Consider the following 27,034-nt stretch of genomic DNA (forward strand, 5'->3'; position numbering starts at 1 on the left):
TGGGCGCACAGCTGCATGACGTCACGCCCTCGCACGCTGCATCTCCAGCTTCTGCGTTTTTTTTTCCATTAGAGTGGAGGACAGTCCAGATCAAACCGCGTTATTTTAGGTTTTACGCTTTAAAGTCCTTTCATCTAAACGGAGTATTTTCCCCCCTTTTTTAACTGGATGTAAAATAATAAATAAATTAAAAAACAAAGACTTTAATTCCATTCCAGGTAGTGATGGACTGCTCAAGATAAAATAATCCATTTTTCAAGTTGGACTGATTGCTTTTAGGGTTTTGTGATGTGATTTCCAGAGGTTCTGTTTGCAAAGTTTTCCTCCTCCAACCTGCAGGACTGCGTCGGACTAAGCACCCCCGCAGACAAACAGGAGTTGACGCGAGCAGGGTGAAGTGGAGATGGCCCATCAGCGCGCTTCTTTGCGTCTCACTCGCTTTTTGTGTCGTCCTAAAGTCCGGCAGGTTCGCACGGTTTGGTTTTAGCCGCCGGACTCCGGTGGAGAGCTGGGATTCTCATTGTTGGATCTACAGGATGCTTCGTCTTTTTCTCTCGCACAATGTGCAACCAGAGGACAAGTGGATCAGTTTGACAAGTTCTCGTGTCATTTTCTTTTAATCTCGGAAACACCTCGTTAAAAAAGAACATTTTCCAAAGCGCAATGATTTTAACAACTTTTGTCATTATACTGTCCTTTCTGGGTAAGTGCCACATTCATCTGTTGAATTCCTATAATTTATACATAAACGTGCGTTTTGAAACTGCGCGTGCTCCTTTGTAGTTCATATGAATAAATTCAAGCAACAGAAGGGTGGTGGTGAACAAGGAGCGTCCTTCGCCAAGCGGCAAAGGAGAAGTTCATTGAACTGATTTGTTCTGCTTGCTGGGACACGGTTGTGAGCCTCCGGGGTTCATAGCTTTTCTGGTGCTCGCTGCATATTTGCGTGTCAGCAGTAATGTGTAGCCTATGTGCGTTGTGTAGGAAACAGCACCACAACAACAAAAGTGCTCTCCAATTAAGCAGTGTGTGCTGACAGATGTCTAAACTGTGCGTAATGCAGTGTCAGTAAAGTAGTTTACACGGACTCCACAAATCATTCTCACTCACTCTTGTTTCTTACTCCCAGATTCTGTGTTCACCCTGAAGGGTGACAGCGGCTCAGCATCCCGAGCCGTCCGACTGGACTGCGTAAAGGCCAGTGAACAATGTCTAAAGGAGTACTCCTGCAGCACCAAGTACCGGACAATGAGGCAGTGTGTGGCGGGGAGGGAGAGCAACTTCAGCGCGGTCCACGGTGCCGAGGCGCAGGGCGAGTGCCGCAGCGCTATAGATGCCATGAAGCAGAGCCCCCTTTACAACTGTCGATGCCGAAGAGGCATGAAAAAGGAGAAGAACTGCTTGCGGATATTTTGGAGCATATATCAGAGTTTACAGGGTAATTCATGTGCATTTATAGTAGAGGGCTGAGCATTAATAAAGATTACTCAAGTAAAAGCATCACTACATGTTAGTCCTGAACTTATAAATGTACTCATGTAGATTTATACTTAAAGGCACAGAAATATAAAGTATTTAAAGTATAGTGATTACAAAGTAGGCTGAACGCCTCCTGTTGTTCTATGATATTACATACTGCTGGACAGTTACCACTCATGCGTTGGTAAAGGTGGAACAAATTTGTAAGGTTATATACTGCAATAATACTTCAGTTTTTATAAGTTTATCACAAATGTCAAGAACCTGCAGAGTAGAGACAAATCTGTACCTCAGACCTGTACCTGGGTGAGCTTCTTGACTTGAGGTTATGTCTGAACTCATCATCATCAAAGTTTATCAGTCTACATATCTGTTTATGACTTCAAGAAGGGAACATTTTTTGTATCTGTAATATCACGGTGAGACACACGCCAAGATAAACCTTGTTCTCACACTGCATCAAACTGGGATTAATCCCATTTGATCATAATAAATCCAAATTTATGCATCTGATATTATGCTGTTAGAGAAGACAGCATTTACACACAAACACACACACGTTTGCTTTTTGCCATGCAGGTAACGATTTGCTGGAATACTCTCCATATGAACCAGTGAATAGCCGCCTCTCGGATATCTTCCGCCTGGCTCCCATCATAGCTGGTAAGAACCTGTTTTTGCATTCCTGAGGTTTCACTTTGGACGCTGTGCAGTGTTAAGTCACGGCCATTATTTCTCAGTTGTTCTTTAAACCCAGCTTAAGTCACCACATCGCTGCCACAAATCTGTCACTATTTGACAACCACTTTTTGCTATTGCTGTCTGGTTTCAGGCTGCAGCTTTCAATGCCCATTATCCATCACAAAAGCTTTTATCTGCCACTGTGACCCACCATACACAAAGCAGAGTAATTTAGTGTATTTCACCCTCAAAGCAATGATGAGGGGTCTGCATGTTATTCCACTGTCACAGTATAACGCGGGGAGTAGCGTTTATCTGCTAGTTTTGAATTAATCATCCTTTTAGCGTAGAGGAGGTTTTGTCTGAGCTGCTGGAGACCGCGAGCGCTGAATGCCTGGTTTGAAAAGCGAGAGAAAGAAAAAACAGAAACCATGTTGTAAAGGTAAATGCCATATGTGTCCTCAAATGTCAAAAGAGTGCAGGTGGACCAGGGAGTGTACACCTAGGCAGGCCCAAAATTAGATCTGCAGAGATCCCATAAACACATTCACAGTGAGACAATTAACCATCTGTGTGCATTCAATGGCACTGATAGAACACGTGTGTGTGTGTGTCAAGTGCAGAACTCTTTGGCATGCCTCAATATTGGGCTTCTGGCAGGAAGAGGGTGTCTATTGCATTGGCCAGCTACCATTTCATTGCAAAAAAAGAAAAAAGTGGTCATTTGATTCTTTCTCTCTCCATGTCCCTCGCTCTTCCTATGATTGAATCCACTTGGTATATAACAGTGGTGCTGCTTCAGAGACGAGGGCACAACTGTATTTCAACAGTGAGAAAAAGGAAACATTACTTTAATTGACATTTCTCACCTGCGCTGGAATTATGGCAAGATACTAAAGAGATACCTGCAGGTATGGCAATGAGAGGCTGTGAGGAATTGCAAAAGTGACAAAGCGTCCACAATAACCAGTCAAACCAAGTCGGATTTATTAAAAGGCCAAGAAATAAAACAAAATCAGCTTGAAATAGTTCTGCAAAACCATGTGCAAGTTCCACGACCTCCCAAAAATTCCAAGGAATCCTTTTGAATACATGGGAAAAACCTTCATCAAGATATACTTAAAAAAAAGAAATTCAAAACTTACTCGTCAATATTAAAATATTATTTTAAGTAATAATTTAGATTACCTAGGCAGTGTGAGCAAGACAAATCAGGAAGCAGCGATGGCTCTGAGGAGCCATTATAACGTAAGCAGCTATAGCTTTTACAAATAAATAAATAAATCATTGAGTAGTCTAGATATCAGGAATCCATTTGTCATAAGTGACCGCATTCCTGCCTGCAACTAAGCCAGGCCTCGGGCAATCAAAAGGGTAAAATGATGCACATGCGAGCCAAAACTCCAATGATAGGTACTGTACCCCCTGGAGTCTACTGTTAAGGCATAATACTCCCCATTCTGACTGCTATATCACCCAGATAATAAATATTTGAACAGTAACACTTTTTTCTGCTCTGTGCTTCAGGACATTTAACTAGAAGTAAAGTACAGGCGTCTCCAGTAAATGCCATGTCTCATCATGGATTTTTTAACAACAGTGTAAGAAGAACACTGAAAGAAATTTAGCTTTTACTAATAAAAAAGAAATAAAATTAAATAAATCCCAGAGTTTGGGGGTTTAAAGTGATTGGGCACAAACATACAAACAAAAAAAGTAATTTTATTGGTTATTTTGTTTAAAGGACTGACGCTCACTGTAGCCAGCTTCAGCACTTGTTTGTTATGATGTCTCCTTTCCCTCAGTCAACACGAACAGCTCAGCGAGACTGATATTGGTTGATCTTCTTGGCTTGAGTTACTCGGTCAGAGTATTCCTCTTCTTCACCCCAGCAGAGCTCTTTGAAATTTCTGTCCAATTTTTTTATGATCACTGATCTATTGAATGATAAAATGATGTCCAATGAGTTTTTATGCTCTCTAAAGCACAGAGAGTTCTCCCAGAAGCCTCTGCTGCCATCCTTTTCCTTTAGTCAGCAGTGAAATCATAAAAAACACCAGTGGATCAGTCAGTCCTTAAAGCATTGTTCCCAGACTAGTTAGAAGTAGTGATACAGTGGGGCAAAAAAGTACTTAGTCAGCCACCGATTGTGCAAGTTCCCCCACCTAAAATGATGACAGAGGTCAGTAACTTCAACTGTGAGAGACAGAATGTGAAAAAAAAATCCATGAATCCACATGGTAGGATTTGTAAAGAATTTATTCGTAAATCAGGGTGGAAAATAAGTATTTGGTCAATAACAAAAATACAACTCAATACTTTGTAACATAACCTTTGTTGGCAATAACAGAGGTCAAACGTTTACTATAGGTCTTTACCAGGTTTGCACACACAGTAGCTGGTATTTTGGCCCATTCCTCCATGCAGATCTTCTCGAGAGCAGTGATGTTTTGGGGCTGTCGCCGAGCAACACGGACTTTCAACTCCCGCCACAGATTTTCTATGGGGTTGAGGTCTGGAGACTGGCTAGGCCACTCCAGGACTTTCAAATGCTTCTTACGGAGCCACTCCTTTGTTGCCCGGGCGGTGTGTTTTGGATCATTGTCATGTTGGAAGACCCAGCCTCGTTTCATCTTCAAAGTTCTCACTGATGGAAGGAGGTTTTGGCTCAAAATCTCACGATACATGGCCCCATTCATTCTGTCCTTAACACGGATCAGTCGTCCTGTCCCCTTGGCAGAAAAACAGCCCCATAGCATGATGTTTCCACCCCCATGCTTCACAGTAGGTATGGTGTTCTTGGGATGCAACTCAGTATTCTTCTTCCTCCAAACACGACGAGTTGAGTTTATACCAAAAAGTTCTACTTTGGTTTCATCTGACCACATGACATTCTCCCAATCCTCTGCTGTATCATCCATGTGCTCTCTGGCAAACTTCAGACGGGCCTGGACATGCACTGGCTTCAGCAGCGGAACACGTCTGGCACTGCGGGATTTGATTCCCTGCCGTTGTAGTGTGTTACTGATGGTGACCTTTGTTACTTTGGTCCCAGCTCTCTGCAGGTCATTCACCAGGTCCCCCCGTGTGGTTCTGCGATCTTTGCTCACCGTTCTCATGATCATTTTGACCCCACGGGATGAGATCTTGCGTGGAGCCCCAGATCGAGGGAGATTATCAGTGGTCTTGTATGTCTTCCATTTCCTGATGATTGCTCCCACAGTTGATTTTTTCACACCAAGCTGCTTGCCTATTGTAGATTCACTCTTCCCAGTCTGGTGCAGGTCTACAATACTTTTCCTGGTGTCCTTCGAAAGCTCTTTGGTCTTGGCCATGGCGGAGTTTGGAGTCTGACTGTTTGAGGCTGTGGACAGGTGTCTTTTATACAGATGATGAGTTCAAACAGGTGCCATTCATACAGGTAACGAGTGGGGGACAGAAAAGCTTCTTACAGAAGACGTTACAGGTCTGTGAGAGCCAGAGATTTTCCTTGTTTGAGGTGACCAAATACTTATTTTCCACCCTGATTTACGAATAAATTCTTTACAAATCCTACCATGTGAATTCATGGATTTTTTTTTCATATTCTGTCTCTCACAGTTGAAGTGTACCTCTGGTGCAAATTACTGACCTCTGTCATCATTTTAAGTGGGGGAACTTGCACAATCGGTGGCTGACTAAATACTTTTTTGCCCCACTGTATATATATTTTTGATGACTTTGCAAGCACTTTTTATGGTAAACTATTTGATGTTTACCCTAACAAGGTGATTTCTAAACAGCCATTAGATGAAGACTTGTTATATCTTGGCATGGTGTGCATTGTATCCTGAAAAATTAAGAGAAAAGTGGGTAAGGATAAAAAGACGCAGCAGGCCTAAGAAGGAAGAAAAACAGATTTGCCAAATTACGCAAGAACTTGATTCAAGGTCAGTAACAACAGGTCTTATTGAATTATTGTTATCAATACATACATGGAGATACAACGTTGAGTGTCTACAGCCAATTGTAAACATGGTGGAGGCTCTGTCATGGTTTGGGGTTACATCTCAGCGTGTCGTTATCAAAATTGTAAAAGAACCATCCGGTTTTGATCTGGCATGCAAAACACCTGTTTGGCAACAGCTTCACTTTTCAGCATGACAATGATCCCAAACACATTGCCAATGTAGTACACAAAGGAGCACTGTCTGTCATGGATTGGCCTCCCCAGAGACCTGTTGTCACCATTATTGAAGCAGTGTGAGATCATGTTGAAAGAGAACAGAACAAAAGGCAGAAAAGCTTTGGGATGTCCTTCAGGAAGCCTGCAGAACTGTTTCTGAAGACGTCATTGCAATTAATCCAGTGTTTGTTGAGACGGGCGTGTAGAATATCAAATGAACGAATAACACAGAGGGCATTCATAACACAAAGTCAAGACAATTACTCTACCTCTTTTGATTTTTGAGTACTGCCTTTGTTACGTCATTATGGCACCAGCGAAAAGATTTTCTTATGTCATACTAATAACATTATCGATTCAATCCGAAAGGCGTGACATCGAGGCCACTAACTGGTAGAATATACCCGCGAGGAGCTACTGAAATGAAATGCTGCGTCATTTATAAATCAATGATGGCGATCAATCAGTGAGAGTGCTTTTTACAGATACTGGTGTGCAGACAAAGGGAACTGTGGGGCTACAGCACTGCCCTTAACACACTGCATTTATGTCTATTAAAATCTACGAGGGTACTTCAGGGCATTCAAGGCTGGCAGCGGTGGTATGAGCGCCGAATCCATTCCAAGAGGCTCCTTTCAGTAGCACATAGTGTACATAATATTGAGCAATAAATTAAGCAAATACATTTTCATTTTTAATAAAATGCTTCCTCTTAAAATTCATGTTTGCATGTATTGCTTCTTTGAAATTTGAGATTGGATTGTGTCAGTGCAGTCTTACGCGTGCTTTTTGTACTCAATTCCTATCATTAAATTCCAGCCGCTCATGTTCATATGAAGCTATTTTATAACCAGTACAAATCTGAACAAATGTTCTTCACCCCATCCTTAATTGATATCTTGCAGAAGTTTCCAAAACCTCCTCAAGCCAGATCCTCAAATTTAACACAGAAGCAGTTATTTTCTTTAAGAAAATCTCCCTACTAGTTACTGGCCCTAGAGCTGATCCCAGTATCTTTCCCCCCTCCTCCCAGTCCATCCGCAGATCTCATCAGTAGTCCCGCTGAGGATATAGCCACTGAAAAAGAGATGAAGCTTGCCATGATGATTTTCCATTGCAGGAATCTCAAGAATAATTCAGTGGGTCTAGATGCCTGAAGCAACAGATTAATCCTCAGTAGTATTTGTCCTTTGCTGCTGGCCTCAGTGTTCCTGTGAACTATCCATATGTGAGCAAACTTCTCCAGCTGAACATCAGTGTGGCTATCAGCAGAAGAAACACTTTAAATTTGCTGACTCTTTCTGCACAAACCTGCTTTTAGCCGTATCAGCAAATCACTGGATGGCACTTCCTCTCCCCTTTGTTTTTTTCTGCCCCCTCTGAAACCGCAAAAAGCTCCGTTTATTCCAACTGAATTCAATTATGAGGTCGGAAATTCACTTATGTGTTGAGTAATTACACAGCAAATATCAGATATTCGGTGCCATGAAGTGAAACCAACAAAACTTTATTGTATAGTAAGCACACAATTTAAAATATAAGAGGTTTTAGTTATATGCTACTGCATCTAAATATGAAGATTACACAAATCCACCAATATCTGTAGACTAAAATCCAATGAAGATGTTGAATAACCACCTCCAGCATGGATGTCACTGAACTGGAGATATACTGCATTACTTTCGTATTATTAAATACATACATTTGTTAGTTTACTGTGAAAGACGGCTAAATAGTTGTGTTTGCTGGACATGCTTCGTAAAACTGAAAAACAGCCTAATTGCTTTGCCATGAAGCTCTGTAACTGTGAATTATTGCTAGCTTCCCTAATTCATGCAAAGCAAAACTATTTGGTCAATGACATTCTTGGCATGATTGATACTATCAATAGGTATGGAAACTACAAAATACACAAAAATGCAAGTTCACAGGCTGTCATTTACAAACTTACTAACCCAATTCCAGCATGTCTTGCCACTCTGACACATATGAATGTTACCGGAAGAAGTAAAATGTCCTGAAAAGCAGAAATTCCTCAACATGATGAGTGTACCTTATGGCTTAGCCGTGATAAGTTGTGCGCAGCAGGCAGAGTGGATATGCAACCATAAGTGATGCAGGCAATTGCTAATGATAGCTTTGAGATGAAAAAATAAAGTACTGTAGGTTGCAGGTGACACATGATAGTGTTTTCTGACAAGCGTGCTGTTATTTTATGTGAGTTTACCACACCCTACGCCCACACACAGGAATATGTACGCATACATGTTGTCACGAATGTGTGCATTACTCCTTTACAGAAAAAAAATACTCTAGGCATTCATACATGCAGTTAAACTCTGAAGAACTGCAGTGATTACGGTAGTTTTAACGGGCAAAAATTTAATTAACTTCTATTCCTTTAATCTAATAATTGTTTTACGTTACATTATCTTTTCAGATATGAGAAATTTGCACAGATCAGTTGATCTCAGTGCGATACCTTTTGATGCATGTAATTGGAAAATTTGCAGTAGTGGTGCTATTTAGGTTGTTTTAATTTGCACATTTTTGCTGCAAGCCCTTGTGCAACCCATCCCAACCACTGCTTGTTATTCTGTGTCTGACCTAATCATTGTGATAACAGCTGTCACTGTAGACTTCTTTCTTCATGGTAAAAAGGTGAATTACACAATAAAAAGAAATAATCGATTTCAGATCTAAGCATATGATTAGAAAACTCATGTGGTTCTTAGCATGTTTTAAAATTAAGTAAATATAATTTTAGATGAACAAAAGAGCATGACATATTACACTTTCTATTGATTTACTGATTTCTATTTAACAAAAATATTCAGGTCAAATCCAGGAGTGCAGGTCCTGTGGCCTCAAGAAAAGCCCAAATATTCACCCCTCCAACACTGTGCTTAACATTTTCAGGCATTTGTGCTGATATGCCATTTGTCTTTTGCCAAACGTGCTCCTGTGTTTTATGGCCAAATATCTTGACTTTGGTCTCATCCATTCAAAGGACATTGTTCCAGAAGTATTGTTGTTGGTCCAGATAAAGTTTTCCAAACCTAAGCTTAAGTTTTGCTTTTTAAAAATTATACAGAAGAAGATTAACCTTTAACTTGCTAATCATTTGTTTTTCTGAGATGTAGCCTTTGGTTGTTTGTGTGTTTTGGAAGATTTCCTGAGCATTGAATGGTCTGACCTTGGAGTGAATTTGCTGAGAACTGCCTTTCTGTTTTTCTCACTGTAGAATCTTGGACTTCAAATTATTTGGAAATTTCCTTAAAACCCTTCCCAGACTGAAGGGCTGCAACAATCGCTTCTCTAAGATCATTGCTGATGTATTTCCTCCATGGCATTGGGTTAGCACACACCTAAATGCTCCAGACCTGCAAACTGCCCAAACATGTGCTTTTATAGAGGCGTTCCTTCTTGCTGATGATCAGTTAATCAAGTGCATTTAATTAGCTGCACCTCGTTACTACCTAACTGCTTAATTTCTACGTAATAAGATTTAATGCTGTACTTACTGCACTTAGTTTTTCACCCACTGCTCCATTTTGACTAAATTGTTCTAAAATGAATAATTACATTTAATTTTAAGACTTAGTACTGATAAAATGGTACCAGTCTAAACTCGTCTGGTAAAGACTGGATTTCTAACAATGATAATGTTTTGATAAGTAAAAACTTAGGACTGAAAGACTACTTTTTTTCCATGACAGTATGTACAAGGAAAGTACAAAGTATGCACAAAAAAGGCTTTAAAAACAATGATGTTCTGTAACATTTGTCCACACAGTTCACTGTAATTTTACAGATAAACCTAACCATCAAAAAAAAAAAAATAGTTGTTGCTCTGGCCAGGCCTTTTTGTACATCTCTTTGAGTAACACACAAAACAAAAACCCTGTAAAGTGAGAGCAAAAACAGAAAGAAAATTACCATTTTTAACTGGCAAACAACAAAACAACAAAATAGAACAAAAGCACAAAGCAGAGGTGTACCTGGGTATCATATCTGACTCACAGCAATCAGAGCTCAGAGCTCAGCCTTTCTTTCTGCAATATCCTGCACTGATAGCGCACCAAGTCCAATCAAAAATACTCTACTTTAAGTAGAAGCTTTCTGGTAAAAGAAAATCCCCCAACAACCTGAAATTTAAAAGGGTAGTTCAGCTTCCATAGTAACATGTTTGTCACTGCGCACATGCATTATTATTACAGGAAAATTTGATCATGTGAGTAATGTCCGCAGGCAATCATAATCATCGGGGACTCTGTAGGGAATTTCATTCTCAGCATAACATTTCTGCAGCTACTTAAGCTTACTCTTTAAATCAATGCACGATAAATGAGCTACTAGAGGATTAAATGGAGGAAAGGAATAATGGCTGCGGTAAAAACTAAAGGGGATTTTGCTAATTGCATTGGTGCATTTAATAAATTGGTCTTGGGTCTGGTCAAGTATTAAGACACTGGTGTGGATTTAGTGATGCTGGCAGGAAACCTGACAGAAGGCCAGATGCCATGACGGAGAGGCTCTGACCAATTCAGGGCTTTCTTAAATTACAAAGACGAAACTGAATAGAGAGACGGGTTATAATAAATGAAGTGAATCACTGATACACTATGAACGATATTAATTTGAATCATTATCTAGATGGCAAAGTTCTTGTTTTTAAGTTTAGGTGACTTTGTGAATTTTGAGTAAAGCGAGGAGAGAGTCGAATCAGGCATTGTGCCAGACTGTTATACAGCCTGAAGACATTTAACACTACTGGCCTTATTTTACTCATAAAATAAGATATCTCATTAAACGAGAGTCAAATAAATAAATAAAGAGTCCTGAAAAGTATTAAAAGATTTATAAGAGAATCTATGATTAACCAAACCTCTCAGAAAATCAGTTATAACAGACAGGCAGCTATAACAATAGCCAAGGAACCATTATGGTAGTTAAAATTCATTTTTCAATTAAACAGCAATCTTTCATAAATTCAGTTATGCACTTGGCAGATGGCTAAAAAAGTATTATGTTAAAACATGACGTGATAAGATTAGAAATCCTGCTGCACTCTATGGGGAATGTCATAGTATTTTTAACTAAACCTGTTCAGTGAGTTTCACAGTAATCCACACCTTTTTAAGACTTATTGACTTGAGAGCTTCAGGCACACAGCTGGCTGTTGATGGTTAGCTTAAGGGTCACATGAATTCTCAGTATTACTCTAATCTGTGTCTCTTGGACAAGAGAGGATTTTTATGTCATACGCAGACAAAAGTGCAACTCCACGATGTTCATATTAATGTTCTTGGATTACATTCAGAGGGGAAAAAAAGGAGCAGATCGAGCAATTTCTTTGCCGAACATTGTTATCCAGGACCGCTTCAGTGAAATGGAAGGTTACAGCGAAGGGACAGCTCTACTGTTTCTGAATGGAATGTGTTTAATGGTAGCATCAATCCAGAAAATTTTGTGTGCTTCATTCCATGTGCAGTCTGCATAGAAATGAGAAATTTGTCTGAATCCATAAAGATATGCTAAAGAAAGGGGACGGCAGAGGTGCACAAAGCTTTGAGGATTTTCCTGCCAGGAAACCTGGATGCCCCAAACCCTACATGCAGGATTCTCATTTTTCTTCCCCCTTGGTTTTAGGGTCACTGTTCAGCGCCGTAGTACTGCAGAGACATTTAGCATAAAATAGCAGTGTTAGCATTTATTGAGGAAAAAATAAACGCTCAAGTGTCTCATTAGCCATGTAACACTTATAAACAACATCACTGTCAACAAGAAAAAGTAAACAAATAATAAACAACTTGGCTGATCCCAACTATCAGATGATTATTGGGGTTTTCTCTGTATTATTATAGGGTGCTTACCTTACAATGTAAATTGCCTTGAGGCACCTTGAACTGAAATTAAAGGCTTCAGTGTTATTTCAGGGGTCCTAGTTTTTTCTGACCTATGTTTACTGTATTTTGTCTTCGGTACTGTATATGCAGTGTACTCTGTATACACAGTAGACAACACTGTAGAAAACCAGGACAAACCTATGTACAGAAATATGTCTGGATGCTGACTTCAGTGAAAAAGCATTTGCTCCTTCCTTTCTGCGGATTAGACAGACAAAAGGTTTTAGATATCACCCTGATACCACCAACACACCTGAATCAAATGATTAGTTCATTACCAGGCCTCTGGAGAACTTCAAGACATGTTGACGAGGTGGTTGGATCAAGGACACATCTAAAACCTGCAGGACACCGGTCCCTGAGGCCTGGAGTTGGACACCCCTGACCTAGTCCACAGTCCAGACTTTAATCCAATTGGGATGATTTGGCATGACCTCAGACAGCACGTTTACGCTGGAAACCCCTCCAATGTGGCTCAATTCTTCTAAAAGAGTGAGCCAAAATTCCTCCACAGCGATGTGAAGGACTTTTTGACAGTTGTCACAAACGGTTACATGCAGTTCTTTCTATTAGGTTTATAAGGGAATGATTTTTTCTCAGAGGGCCGGGTAGATTTGGATACGTTTTTTTCTTAATAAATGAATCATCATTTAAGATCTGAATTTTGTATTTACTCAGGTTATCTTTGTCTAATGCTAAAATTAGTTTGATGATTGAAAGCATATAAGTGTGAAAAATATGCAAATAACTAAGAAGGGAAGGGAAAATACTTTCTCACAACATTACACATATAGGTTTGTTGGAGAGGTGCAGGTGCTTTCTGATCATTACTCCCCCAAGGCTGGTATAATTATCCTCTTGTCTGAGTTTCATATGTAGGCCTACCCGGCCGACAGTCTTTCAAATGTCTTGCATCATCCCATTAGAGGTCATGGGGTCAGATCCCTCTGTTTGTCATTTACTGCAGTGGTGGTCTTGCTCGGGGGGAGAAACAGAAGAAGGCTGTGTGAGACTCATGATGTTACTCATAACTTTGATAATTCAGTGTTTATTTTACAAAGAAACACAGAAAGAATATACAACTTGAGAGTCAACTAAACAAGCAAATACATACTGGTACACAATAGAGCATTCAAATGGAATTTCCCAATCCCACTGATGCTGTATAACCCAGTGGCAATGTAAAAGTGCCTTAATGTCAACACTAAATTTGTTAAGAAATAGAATCATATTACTGTTTTATGTGATGCTGTTTTAGGACATAATGTTCTCTGAGGGAGGATGTGGGTGAGGTAATTGTTGAACTTTGCTATATCAACATCATTACTCTTTGTGATCGCAAATGACTCTAAAGTATAAATTCAAAATGAGCTTCCTAACTGCTAAAACGCTTTTTTTGTTGTTCATTTTTACCTGCTGTGGGGTATTATGTCAATATGGCTTCAGCGTATGACCTTCTTACTAACACACAACCCGGCCAGTTAATTTGCACACGCAGATAACCTCATTTGAACCCAGGTCGTCAAAAGTGATAACTTTTTCAAAACAGTTTTTAAATCCAACTTAGGTCAGCATTTTCCTGCAGGTTAACAGTAATGGAGGTAAAACCGTAACACCCACGACCCAAAAGCTACAAACAGCCACTGAAGGATCACAGCCCACATTTCTAGTCACTTGTCAGATGTAAGTAATGGGTTTTGTAATATGTGATTAACCCAAAGTTCAAGAATGTATTCAGATTTAATCATAGCTCATTCTGTGGTGCATGAAAGAGTGCAGTGAGCTTCAATTCCACCTCAAAAGGCAAAATTACAGAATTCATTCTTCCATGTCGAGGCAGAGGATACAGTCTGTGTTACTGTGCAGAAAGCAGTGGAGCAGGAAAGACTTTAATGACAACAAATGAGAAGTGAGAGGCATTATTTTGGCCGCAGAATGCTTTCTTTCTGTGACGGAAGGCGAGGCACACAGGGATGGAAACGGAGATGACCTGATTTCCATAACTTAAGCCAAGGAATGTGAACCGTGCCTGAGGATGCGCCTGTATTTTTGAGGCAAAATCAGCCTCGGTTACATATGCTATGTATGAAAACACGAGAAACGGTTACAATCACAAAAATCACATAACATCTGCTTTTTTTAATACTCTCAAAGATGGGTTTTTAGCTTTTATCCAGTTGGGAATGATAAACTGTCAAGATGCTCCAACTATTGATTTCTGCTGCTAAAAGTATAAATGGAAGGCCTGATCAGAGAGACCTGAGATGTGAGATATGATAAATACATAAAGCACCTCATGCATTAAATGAAGCAAAAAATTGCTTGAATGTTTTGTGCTAAATTGCAAGAAAAGACTTCTCTATCTGAACAGTTGTTCTCATATATTCTGCAGTTTCAAACAATTTAACGGTAAATGATCCAAATGCATTCAAAATAATCAATAATAAATCGTTTTTATTGTTCTCAATTATATAACACTGTAGTTTTACTTTAAAAATAGATGCAAACTAATAAAAGCAGGTACTTTTAGAAGAAAGGGGGCTTTATGACAAAGTGAAAATAATGTTGGGAAAGAATAAAAGTTGCATTGATGATCCTGTTTTCTTCGTCTGATTTGAAAATATTTCTACGCTTATTTTATGGATTTCTTACTATTCACTCATGTAACTTAGCTATCATGTTAATTTTGATTGGCTTGGCTTAAACAACAGCGCACAAAAATCAGTAAGTCTCACATTAGAAAATATTAAATAACTGCGTGACTCTCTCCTCTCTCTTAGTCGAGCCTGCCTCCACAAAGGAGAACAACTGTCTGAATGCTGCCAAGGCCTGTAACTTGAATGACACGTGTAAGAAGTATCGCTCGGCTTACATCAACCCCTGCACTAGCAGGGTGTCCACTTCTGAGGTTTGCAACAAGCGCAAATGCCACAAGGCTCTAAGACAGTTCTTTGACAAGGTAATTATCCTCGTATTTTCCTACACATTTTCTATTTCGAAAATCTCTGCTTTTGCAGACACAAATTTCGAGGCTCCTCTGTAGATTTTTTTCAGACCATATTTGACACCGGAGGTTTATTTTGAAGATAAACAGTTTTAAAATCCTGCTTATTACTTTCTGACTACTGGCTGCTGTTATGTTGCCAGATTATAGCTCTTGATACTGTAGTTCATATACGTCAAACACAACATTTTACTGAGGATGAATGCTTAAACAGCAGCAATGAAGCTAGCCTATGTCAGTATTTTAAACATGTTTAATGACTATTATAGAAATGTTGTATTGCTGTAAATAAGAAGAACAGCTCGGTTAAAATAGTTAAACTATTTACAAATTCACAGCAGCAGTGCAACATTGTTCATTCACTGCATTCACACAAAATCTATATGAAGAGAAAAGCGTTGCCACATAATCTTCTTTTTGGTTATTTGTGATGCTAAGTACAAAACATATGAAATTTAAACTGTCTTTCAGTCTCATTTCTATCTCAGTCTTTCACATAGCTGCAGTATAGCTGCATATCCACACCATACTTTCTGCCCAGCTTTATGATATTCAGTTTACACATCGGCTTGCGAGGGGTCAAAGGGTGGGTAATATTTTGGCTGTGCTGGATGCATGCCATGCCATCAAAACAATGCAGAAATTTATATAGAACACAGATGTTTGAGAAAGCAAGCATTAAATGTCAAATGCCGTTTCCTTTCCAAAACCAAGGTTCCCACGAAATACAGCTACGGGATGCTGTTTTGCTCCTGTCCAACGGGGGATCAGACAGCATGTGCAGAACGCAGACGTCAAACCATTGTACCAGTGTGCTCCTACGAGGACAAGGACAAAACCAACTGTTTATCTCTTCAAAACACATGTAAGACCAACTACATATGCAGGTAAGGCACCTCGAGATACTTGGTAGACTTTTTTTTACATGATGTTTTTCTGTGGCAGTAAATATGACCATAAATTAACCACTAAGATTTTTCCTCCATTCTGTCCATCTTGAGCAAAGTACAAATTGAAAACTAAATATTCAAAATGTAATTTATCGTAAATCGCAGCCACTTTAAGTCTGTAATCGAACTGCTAAAAATATGTGCAAATTAGACTAGGTTGTCGTGTACTGTCAGTTATAAATATTGCATAAATTAGGTAAGTTTTTATTCACTCGTGGAGTTTTGCTGTAATGTCTTAAATCTACAGTAAAAGTAAAGTAATTAGGAAGTGAGTAGATAAAGAGCCATGAAGATAAAGTGGCTAAGAAGGAAATAATCCTACAATTATAATAACATAATAATAATAATAATAATAATAGTAACAATAATCTAGTTTCCCCCTCTTGTCCGTTGTCATCCATGTATTCCCTCTTTGTAGATGTCATGTGTTGCAAGTGTTCCCATTTGTCACCTTTCGGCTGAGGTCGGCGCTGCGGGTTGCTCCCTGTGTTTGATTTGGCAGACTTTTGCCCTTCCTGATGCAACCCCCAAGGCATTCAGGGATCTTCACTTGTTAGGCCGATGTGTGAAGTGGCCACTATCCTCTCAGAGTAGTTTGCATCAAGCGCTCTCCTTCAGACACCTCAGGACATTAAAATTGACAGTCAGACCCTGGGGTGGAAATTTATAGAAACCAAAAAAAAAGAGTGCCGTGCTCCTGACGCCTGACCTGATGCTAAACCTTTAAGCATGAAAACTCTGGACTCTTTGCGCTGAAGACCACATTTTAGTCTTGGGTGCCAAAGACCTACACTGTCACGAGTAACTATCATCAACATGACAGTCAGGCCATTTTGACACAAAAGCTGATGTTCGCACTTATCAAACAACATGTGCTTGTGGTCTGAACGGGAAATCCAGGGAATGATCAAACATAGCAGGAAGTGATATAATGCTTTTAAAAGTGACAACCTTGAAGAAATGACTTGAAATTACTGATCAGTTACTCAAAAATATGTCAAAACCCCAAAGCAGCGACTTCTTCAACCTCTTTTAACTCTTGTTCATAGGTCAAGACTGGCAGACTTCATCAGCAACTGTCAGCCAGAGGTTCACTCCATATCCGGCTGTCTTAGAGAGAACTATGCTGACTGTCTGCTTTCTTACTCAGGTCTTATTGGTAAGTTAATCAAGTTGTAAAGCTGGATTACTTTTAAAATTTTAGCAAAACTGCTGCTGCTATTAGGACAAACTAGCATTAAGAAATTAAACCAAACTCATTCTATTTTTGTATTTTCTTTTTTACAAATTCTTTATTTACTTTGGTGTGGGGGGATTTTTGGTCGCCGTTTTTGGTAATTTGCAGATTTTTGTCAGCTCAGTTAGAAGTAAAATGCAGTTTTAAACACATTTGCTTTTTCTTAAAGTACAAGCCAACAGAAACCCATTAAAAGTAGGGAAAAAAAGCGATGTGAATATATTCCATTGCATTATAATTTACATTTTATATAAGCCCCGCTTCTTTGCCTCTCTGCAGCTAGCATGCTGACCTGCAAACTGCAAGTTTGGCATGCATTTTCAAAGCAGAGCTTAAGATACGAGGTTAAAGACGCAAGACACCCAAGTTCACAGTCAATAAATTTCAAATTTGTAGCGTGTACAAGGCATCGCACTTCATAAGCCAAAACACTGTGCAGAAAAGTACTTAATTCAGGATTTTTTTCCATCAGCAGGTTTAATTATGTAGAAAGGAAAAATGATGTCCCACTGAGTTTTTGTAATGAGATTTGAACGCAGGGCAACAGTGACCAATTGCAAACTCAACAGGCAGACATTTTAATCTGCACCATTCATATCATGCTTCACACAGTTTACACCCTCTAATGGGCCCCCCCGAGTTTAACCGCTCATTTCTGCCTTCACACACAAAAATTTGCATGTACTTGCGGAGCTAATAACTATGAGCCTACTCAACCCCAATGATCCCTAAACAAATCAGCATTTTATTCAGTTTCATTAAGATGGGAAAAAAAAATAGCCAAGAATAGTTTCATTTGGCTATTTCGTCCATAAAGTACAATGTGCCCCAGTTTAGTCGTAACTGTGGACTCACAATGGGTGTTAAGCGTCAGCAGCCCCGAAAACACTTGTCACAAGTCTCTTCAGAGCTGCTATGTGTCACCTGCAGTGACATTAGCACTTGTTTGAATAATGTGGATGCTCTTGAAAAGAAAAGAAAAAGCCATTGGCCACATAATGAGGATACTTTACCAGGCAATGAGTGTCATAATCGTGATGCAGCAAGTTGTCAATGCCAAGTGTCAATGTCGAGACAGAGTTTCACTCTAATGTAGCATCTTTTAATTCAGTGCAAGTTCTGTAAAACTTATAAACAGGTTAAAGTTTGCCTGCAGTGGAGAATCTGCTTACACACACAGACTGACCTGAATATTTCTATTTAAGCATGCAGAGCCTCGAGCCTACCCGATAAACCAAAGACGTCCTGGTAGAAGGTTTCCACTGGAATAATGGGACGACAGTCATATTCACTAACAGTGCTCTACTTGTGTTTTATGCTGCAGGTACAGTGATGACACCCAATTATGTGCGATCCTTTGGAATTAGCCTGTCGCCGTGGTGCGACTGCAGTGGCAGTGGGAACAGCAAGCCAGACTGTGATAAATTTGTTGAGCTGTTCACCAACAACCGATGTCTACGTAAGTGCCCATATTCACCCATCCTGCAGAAATAACTTGTCTCCCATCTTTGCATTATTCTTTTCTGCTTGGGGTCAGACTCACCAGGTGTGTTAGACTTAAAAATATCACTATAAATTGTATCAGATCTGAGATGCCAGAATTTAACTCCAGTGATTCAACAATACTGGTCATAAAACTCAATATGCATATATTGCGGTTTGTCTGCATATGTTATATTATGCAGATATTATATACGTACGTTAAGATTTAACATTACTTTGGACAGTATCACTCTAATAGAGAAATAACTGTTGAAGTGAGCCTGAGGAGCAGCAGTAATTTGCTACATCAATACACTCACTGAACGAAGCTTGAGTATGCTTTGCTACCTTAATGACAAACAAACGACAAGAGTCCAGAGAGAACCAGGCTCAGGGAGGGACAGCCATCTGTCACATCTGGTTTTCACTGTAGCTTACTGGACAGTTTTATAACCCCATGTAAGGGACTGAGATGTTACTCTAAATCATCCATTGGTGGCTTTGTGATCACCGCAGTTGCCACTTTTGCAAACCTTACAATAAACCTTATGATGAATGTCAACTTAATCTTGCCAAAATTAGATTATAGAAATTATCTTTAAGGTTTTGGTGTTTCCTTTGTGGAGCCAATTTTGGACTGTTTTGCAAATCACAGATATTACACGCAGCCACTGCTTTTAAAGAGGCTCTTAAGAAAGGTCACGTCATTTCTTTTCCTCCTCAATTACTGAAAGTATCAATTAGTAGCAGCTTTTAGTTGGACGTTATTAAAACAGTTGGTGTCATGGTACTTGCACTTATTTCTGAAGCAAATACAGACAGCTAAGACTAAACCTTGCAGAAAAGATCAATACTTTTTTACTCTTTTCTTGTAGGTAACGCCATCCAGGCTTTTGGGAATGGTACAGACGTTGGGGTCTGGCAACCCCAGCCCCCGATTCAGCCCACAGTAGACCTTAGCATCACTCGGAAGGGTAAAGCACAAACCAATAATGCTCTGGATGCGCTGACGGACATGACCAAACTGGATCTTGATGGCAACTCACTATATCAGATCTGCGGGACCCTGCAGGTGAAGTTTTTGTTTGAGTATGGCCTGTATCTTTTGTCTCCCCATCAACACAGCTGCTATATTTGAAACTAAAGGGGTTGGGAATACAATTATAGAGAAATATGACGCTTAAACCCCAATAAACAGACACTATTGTGATGATACTCATTTTAGTTCAGTTCGATGTGATTGATGGTCCCAAAGGGAGTACCTTGGCTTGTAGTCAAGGAGGCCAGATAATGACCACATAAGTACAAAAACTACACCAAACATTCAAAAATTCAATGTAAGAAATATCTGCTACAGATATATAAAAACCCAAGAAAAGCCAGTCTGTAAAAAATGGTAAATGGTAAATGGCCTGTATTTATATAGCGCTTTACTAGTCCCTAAGGACCCCAAAGCGCTTTACATATCCAGTCATCCACCCATTCACACACACATTCACACACTGGTGCCACCGGGCCCTCTGACCACCACCAGTAGGCAACAGGTGAAGTGTCTTGCCCAAGGACACAACGACCGAGACTGTCCAAGCCGGGGCTCGAACCTGCAACCTTCCGATTACAAGGCGAACTCCCAACTCTTGAGCCACAATCGCAAAAAAACAAAAGAGGTTTTTCTCCTCTTGCAGTTTTATTCGACTCTGTAGTTTTTAAACTGTACCAAAAGCCAATATAGGCTACCAGTGTCACAAATCTTAAATTACAGAGTGAACAAATTAAATTCTATTAAACTCACAGGGATGATGTCAATCAGTGTACACCTCCACTGATCTCATTAACTAGGAAATTTTTAATTGCCTTCTAAGGAGCTACTCGCTTAAGCAAAAGGGCACTGTGCTGCAAGGTAATGGTCCATCAGAGCGGCTTCTACTTCATTGTTTACAATAATCACAGCACTGCCTGCAGCACATATAGAGGAGTACACATCCCAGCTGAACGGACAGTGGCCAGCAATATGATATGCGCATATGAAACACATAGGTTTCAAAATGCGGTGAATGTAATCGCCATGACCCCAAAAATTATGCTTCAAATTGCACAAAAAAAAATCGTAATTTTTTTTTTTTTACATATCAACATTTACACTGAGCTCACATAAGCACGTGAATTTCTAGATATGTACATTCTCATGAATTAGAAGCATTAGAGCTCACATAATCAGCCATGCTACTCTAGAATACCCAAATAAATAAAAATAAAAATACAGGGCTGAAAAAGAGCGTAATAGGTCTCCATTCAGGGAAAATGAATATAATTTAAAGGTCTTCCAGAAAATATTCAGATAACTGTCCAGGCTTCTTTTCCACCTTTGGAGGATTCACAAAGCTCTCCAAACTTGTAAAAGAATGCGGCTGAATCCAAATTGAGACCTAAACATCAGATAGAGATCTATTCAGAGCTGCTGCCTGAGTGTCAGACGTCTGGCTCTGTCACCTTGATGGATCAGGGATGGTTTTATGATGGCATGCACAGAATCCCCCCTCCTGGGCAGAAAGATGAGATGTCAGTGTGGAGTCAGAGTTTCCTAAGCTGTCATGTCAAAGCTAATTGGTTGCCACTGTAACATCAGAAATGGCCCACAGGGGTAGTGTGTATGTGACTGTGTGTGTTTGCAGAGCAGGGACAAAGTATCATCGCATGGATGAACCAAATGTGTTTTCCCCCCTAATGTTAAATGGTGAAATAGAATGAGATTAAAGCTACGCAGTTAACTTTGTTACAACTGTAGCAGCTCGTAGTTCAGTGATAAAGTGGAATCACCTCCTGGTTGATTACCAACCCCAGTCAACTGAGTTTACATCAATGTCAGCCCAGACTTGACTTTTTACTGTAGATATAAAATGTCATCACTTATTTTTTGTTGTTTGTTTGTTAGAGATTTGTGTGGAATGGAGTTGTAATTAACACATTCTTGTGTTTTTGAAGGTCACAGCAACCACTGACTGCCACACCCTAATCAGTCCAAGTGAATATTTGTTCCTACCCTCACCTAACCCCAATCGGTCATGAGCCTGGTTCTGCTGTTAAAAGGGAGTTTTTCCTTCCCACTCTCGCCAAAGCGCTTGCTCATAGGGTCATATGAAAGTCGGTGTTTTCTCTGTTTTCTTTGTAAAATTGTAGGGTCTTTATCTTACAACTACGGAGCCCCGCAGGGGACATGGGAGGAAAAAAAATTATGATGAAATTTTGCGATATCTCGCAAAACTAACTAGGGATCTTGCAAAAGTTGAATTCCAACAATGGCGGCACCTACTTAGTTGTAATATTACTCTTTCTGGGTCACAAAATAAACTTTTAAGATATTTTGAGGCGTGAATGTAGTTGTGTAAACGTCAGATATCTGCTAGGTTTACAAGACATCACATATTTGCAAAAGTGCTCCGACGTTTTCGGAGATCTGACACCCACCATCTCGAAGCTAACGGGAGGTCGAGACCTACTACAGCCGGGAGGAACACCGCTTTCCCGGCACATCGTGCCTCGACCTCCCGGTCGGCTTCGAGCTGACAGCCTCCGAAGAATGCGGCAAAACTTTTGCAAGATTTTGCGAGATCCCGAGTTTGTTTTGCGGGATCTCGCAAAACTTTTGCGAGATTTTGTGAGATCTCGCAAAAGTCCGTCTTAATTTTTTTTTCTCCCATGTCCCCTGCGGGGCTCCGTATACAACATAAACTGCCTTGAGGCAACTGTTCTTGTGATTTAGCGCTATATAGCTGATCGATTCCATTTACATGTGAGACACTAATTCATCTGCAAACACTTGCCAACTACTTGCCAAACAGTAAACCGGAAATGGAGAAGATTCACCTTCAAAGTTAAAGGCTCACTGTTTAATTTGAAGCGGAACAATCTCCATTTACAATTTGCATCACAGTTTCACTTCTGCTCCTTGAGTGGTTGATGAGTGTTCGTAGATAAGTTGGTATCTTGCTCTACAAAAGCAATGGCTGGATGTGTTTGGTGCAACACCTTATACCTCTTTTCAACCATAATCACCTTGCAACACCAACAACCACTCACCAACTGGTCAGAGAATACACAGCAAGTGTTGTTTGTCAGGAGATCACTGACTAGTCTCTAGGCCTGTGTTACTGGCTCTATAACTACAATTAAAAGCATCTCACTACAGTTTTTTTAATTACGCAAACTACTATGGCACTTTTTGGACACCATTTTTATATTTTTCTAATTTTGTAGTGGTATAATTAAAGATAAAACTAAAAATAAGAATAAAAGGAAATATACCAAAACCGATCCAATCAGATCATTAAAAGCTTGAAAAGCTTGAAAAGAACACTAAACTGACCTTGTGTTAATATTGTATTTTAGAGTATTTCAAATAGCTCAAACTTATTTTAATTCAACAGGTATCGAACTGTATGTATGAGTACGCAATTCTAAACCATCTTATTTGCAATGTCTGCTAAGTGACACTTTAAAAAAAAACTGCTGCAGGGAATTTTCATAGCAGTGGCAGATAATGACATGCAAATGGATATTTCAAATATCAAATGCAATAGTAGGAAATCGATTTAGTGTGCTGATTCTGACATTTAACATCATAAATGGCATGTTTTGCTTGATTGTGCTTATAGCAGCTCTAGCTCCTTCTGAAATTTTTGGCCCCACCAACACACACTCAGATATCTGCTATTCTCCTCTGATAAATACCATGGGGCTATATTTTTAAATGAGATGATATCACATACTTTAAGCGAGACAATCTATCATATTGGCTTTTAATAGCGATAATATGATTTATCACCAGTAAAACATCCTCTAGGAGAAAAGACCTCCGATAGAGCAATTAATCATTCTTCTCCGCAATCCTGGTTCATAGAATTTTTTTCTACTTAAGAACCAACACATGGGGTGTTTATTGTGTTTCCAAACTGCTATAGAGTCACTTTATCATTTATGTTCTCCATCTGTATCTGTGAGTTTGCCTTTTGTTTGTGTGTATAGCTGTGTTTGTGCAAATACATGTGGGTATTTTTATGTTTGGCTGAAAAGGTTTTGAGCCATCTGAGAAAACTTCTAATGCATTAGACTGTCATAACCTTGAGCTTGAACAAAGCAGGGACACACTTTTTCACAAACACGCACTTGAATCCTATACATCTTGCACAAGGGGGAAGATTATTCCAAGAGTTAAGACCTCTAATATATGGGCATTGCAAAATAAAGCAGTCTGCTATTTTCATTTTTGCACCTCTCCAAGTCTGGGTGTAATCTGAAATACTTACAAACCCATTAAAAAATAAATAAATGAAAGCTAATGTCTCTATTTTTTCTTGTTTTCCTCACAGGCTCAAAAGCTAGTGTCAAATCAAACAGTGGACTCTGCTCTGTGTGTGGTAAGAACTGTTTTATTCTGTGAAGTCAAATAATAGTGGACTTGTAGGAGATATGAAATACAATAATTCTTTAGTTCTACATAATTATGCAGCATTGAAAAAGAAAGCGTTCACAGGAGTCTATGGCCATGGGCATTCAGGTGTGTCTTATAGTCTCTCGGCAAATTTCACCCCAAGGTCAAACGATGAGAGTTTGCAGCTCAGAAGAGTTGCGAAAGAAAAAAACACTCAAGCGCTCAAGACTGTGTAGACCTCAGTTAGGATGTTAAATGTTGAAGTTTACAACAGTGCAATTCAAAAAAGATTGAACAAGTATGGTTTGTTTAGAGGGAAAGCTTTTTCTCTCCTGAAAACCCCCCAAAAAACAAAAACGACATGAGGCAGCAGTGCTTAGGTTTGCAAAGCTGCACTTGAACAAACCCAAAGATGTCTGGAGCAATTTCCTTATGGACAGATCAGACCAGAGTGAACAGCTCATACCAACTGCCAAGCATGATGGTGGAGAGTTGGTGATTTGACAAGACTGATGGAAGGTCACCAAAATACGAGTATATTGATATATTATTAAGACAGCCACAAAGCTCTACATAGCTAAATGTAACCTGAGGTGAATGACATATATATCTGAACTTTGATGCATCGGTATCAACAAATCTTTCATGAACTTTCCACTTCGATTCTTACATCTTAATCTTTTCTCTTAGAACCATCAACTGGATGAGTCCAACGACTCAAACGCCATTGCTAGAAGTTCGCCAGCTGAAATCACCTGCTCACACCCTTCAGTGATGCTCCTCGCGCTGGCCTTTGTTTTCACATCAACACTACTGCAGCTTGAAGGTTTCCTGCTTTTGTAGACTCTGAGGACTATCGCTCAACATTTTTATCTGGAGAACTGATCGGACCCTTTTTAATTTAGGCATCTGCCCAACTGCAGCAGCTACATTTTTCTTTAATTAGAAGCGACCAAACAGCACGGTAAGAACAGTGAAATCAGGCAACAGTGGATTATATCTAAGGATGACATGTTGGCTGCTGTGTGGAAAACAGACTTGCTGAATCTGTTGCTGAGATATCAGCTCATTTGCCTTCCTTGCCTCATGGGGGCAATTTGGTGACTTCAAGAATCTGATTCATGCTTAGGAGCATTCTTTTTTTTAAGGGGTGGAAATAAACTCTGTGATCTGATGTGAATAAATGCATTTCTTTGGCAGCCGCTGCATATTTGACTGAATAGACTGCCAACATGCTGAAGAGTGTTTTAAGCATAAAATGCATCATTCTTTGCACAACTGTGCTATGATTTGCCCGTCAATAACCTTGATTTAGGTCACGAAAAGCAGAAATGGAAAAGCGTTAAACTAAAAGCGGACAAAATTGACAAGTAACATTTACTGGTGTGACATTTGATTCATCAAACACTGAAACTCATTCCAATTTGTCAAGATATCCTCAAAGGACAAAAAAGACACATCTGCCAGAAGAAAGTAACACATTTTTCTTCTACACATTCAGTACTTGGTATAGACTAGTTTTGTATATTTGATTGTCATGGTGCTTTGTGGCTTTATCCCATCGCCTTTGTAAAAATGACACACGAGTGCACACTCTATTACTGTATGCTGCTGTTAGCTTGTAACATATTGTCTGTAATATTTTGGGATTCTATGTTAGTAACTGGTGACTGAGGTGCCTCAGCTTTATCCAGCTTAGCTGTGATCTATGAAATGTGATGAGGTGTGGTTCTTTTCCTCACGTGATTACGGATATGACTTTATCGTGTGACTATATTTTGATGGTAAAGTGCATAATGTTAGCTTAAACGGTATTTTTCTCTAACGTCAAACTCTCTGTAACAGTACCAAGAACATAAAGAATTCACAAAAGTGACTCTAATGGCTAAAAAGTCAAATATGCTTTGTTTTGTTTGATCCCGGCTCTTCAGTCTGCCAGCATTCTCATTTCTTTCTGGGGTTTGATGAATAAAGGATGTGAACATACCCACAACTAGTGCAAATGCCAAAAGACAAAAGCCAAAAGACATTAATTGCTCGCAATTACTGCTGATGCAAATGGAGGAAAAGATTTAAAAAAAAAACATTATGTACTTAATGGCACCGCAATTATCAAAGACATTCAAAGAATATACAAAATAATGAAGACTTGTTTTAAAACATCCCTATCATTACCAAAAATGTGTAAAGTGTGTCTCTTATTATAACCCTGTCATATAGGAGCCTTGTTGATATCGAAGCTAAAGCCTGTAATGATGCACTTCTTGGCTGTTGTGCATCAGCCAGGGTTTGGGTTAAACACTCAGACACTTTATGTACAAGTTACAATTTGGTCATTTGGTGTTTGGCAATCTGCTGAAATAAAAATGATGAACATTGACCTATTCTGGTTTCCACGATAGCGGATCATGGATCGTATCATTTCTTTTCCCTAATGCTTGTCTTTTTCTATATATAAGGGACACCTGTAAAGCAGGATTATAAGATAGCACCTGGCAGACAGGCTGCTGTTGTCAGTCAGATTGCATCAGCGCCGGCACAAAGTGACACAAGTGGACAAGGACGCAGGCAACAGAGGACAGATTTCTCAGTGGACTGAAGAGGGGCATGCATTGCCAAGAATATGGCCCACCTGCTTTGGCACAGTGATGGAGTGCTTGACCTAGACAGAGAGCTAAAGATTTATTAGACATGTCACC

At 39.6% G+C, this 27,034-nt stretch overlaps 1 protein-coding gene across 1 annotated transcript; it reads left to right on the top strand.

Annotated features, from left to right (window-relative positions):
- Positions 1-26,408, top strand: gfra1b (gdnf family receptor alpha 1b). Its single transcript, XM_040039345.1, has 10 exons — positions 1-703; positions 1,130-1,438; positions 2,059-2,142; positions 15,015-15,193; positions 15,953-16,125; positions 17,238-17,347; positions 18,750-18,884; positions 19,783-19,979; positions 24,274-24,321; positions 25,026-26,408. Exons 1-10 carry the CDS (start codon positions 664-666, stop codon positions 25,176-25,178), a joined length of 1,428 nt encoding a protein of 475 aa, XP_039895279.1. The 5' UTR covers positions 1-663; the 3' UTR covers positions 25,179-26,408.
- Positions 26,409-27,034: the final 626 nt, after the last annotated feature.

This window comes from Simochromis diagramma, unplaced genomic scaffold (assembly GCF_900408965.1).
Source record: "Simochromis diagramma unplaced genomic scaffold, fSimDia1.1 OVJJ01000402.1, whole genome shotgun sequence".
Lineage (NCBI taxonomy): Eukaryota > Metazoa > Chordata > Actinopteri > Cichliformes > Cichlidae > Simochromis > Simochromis diagramma.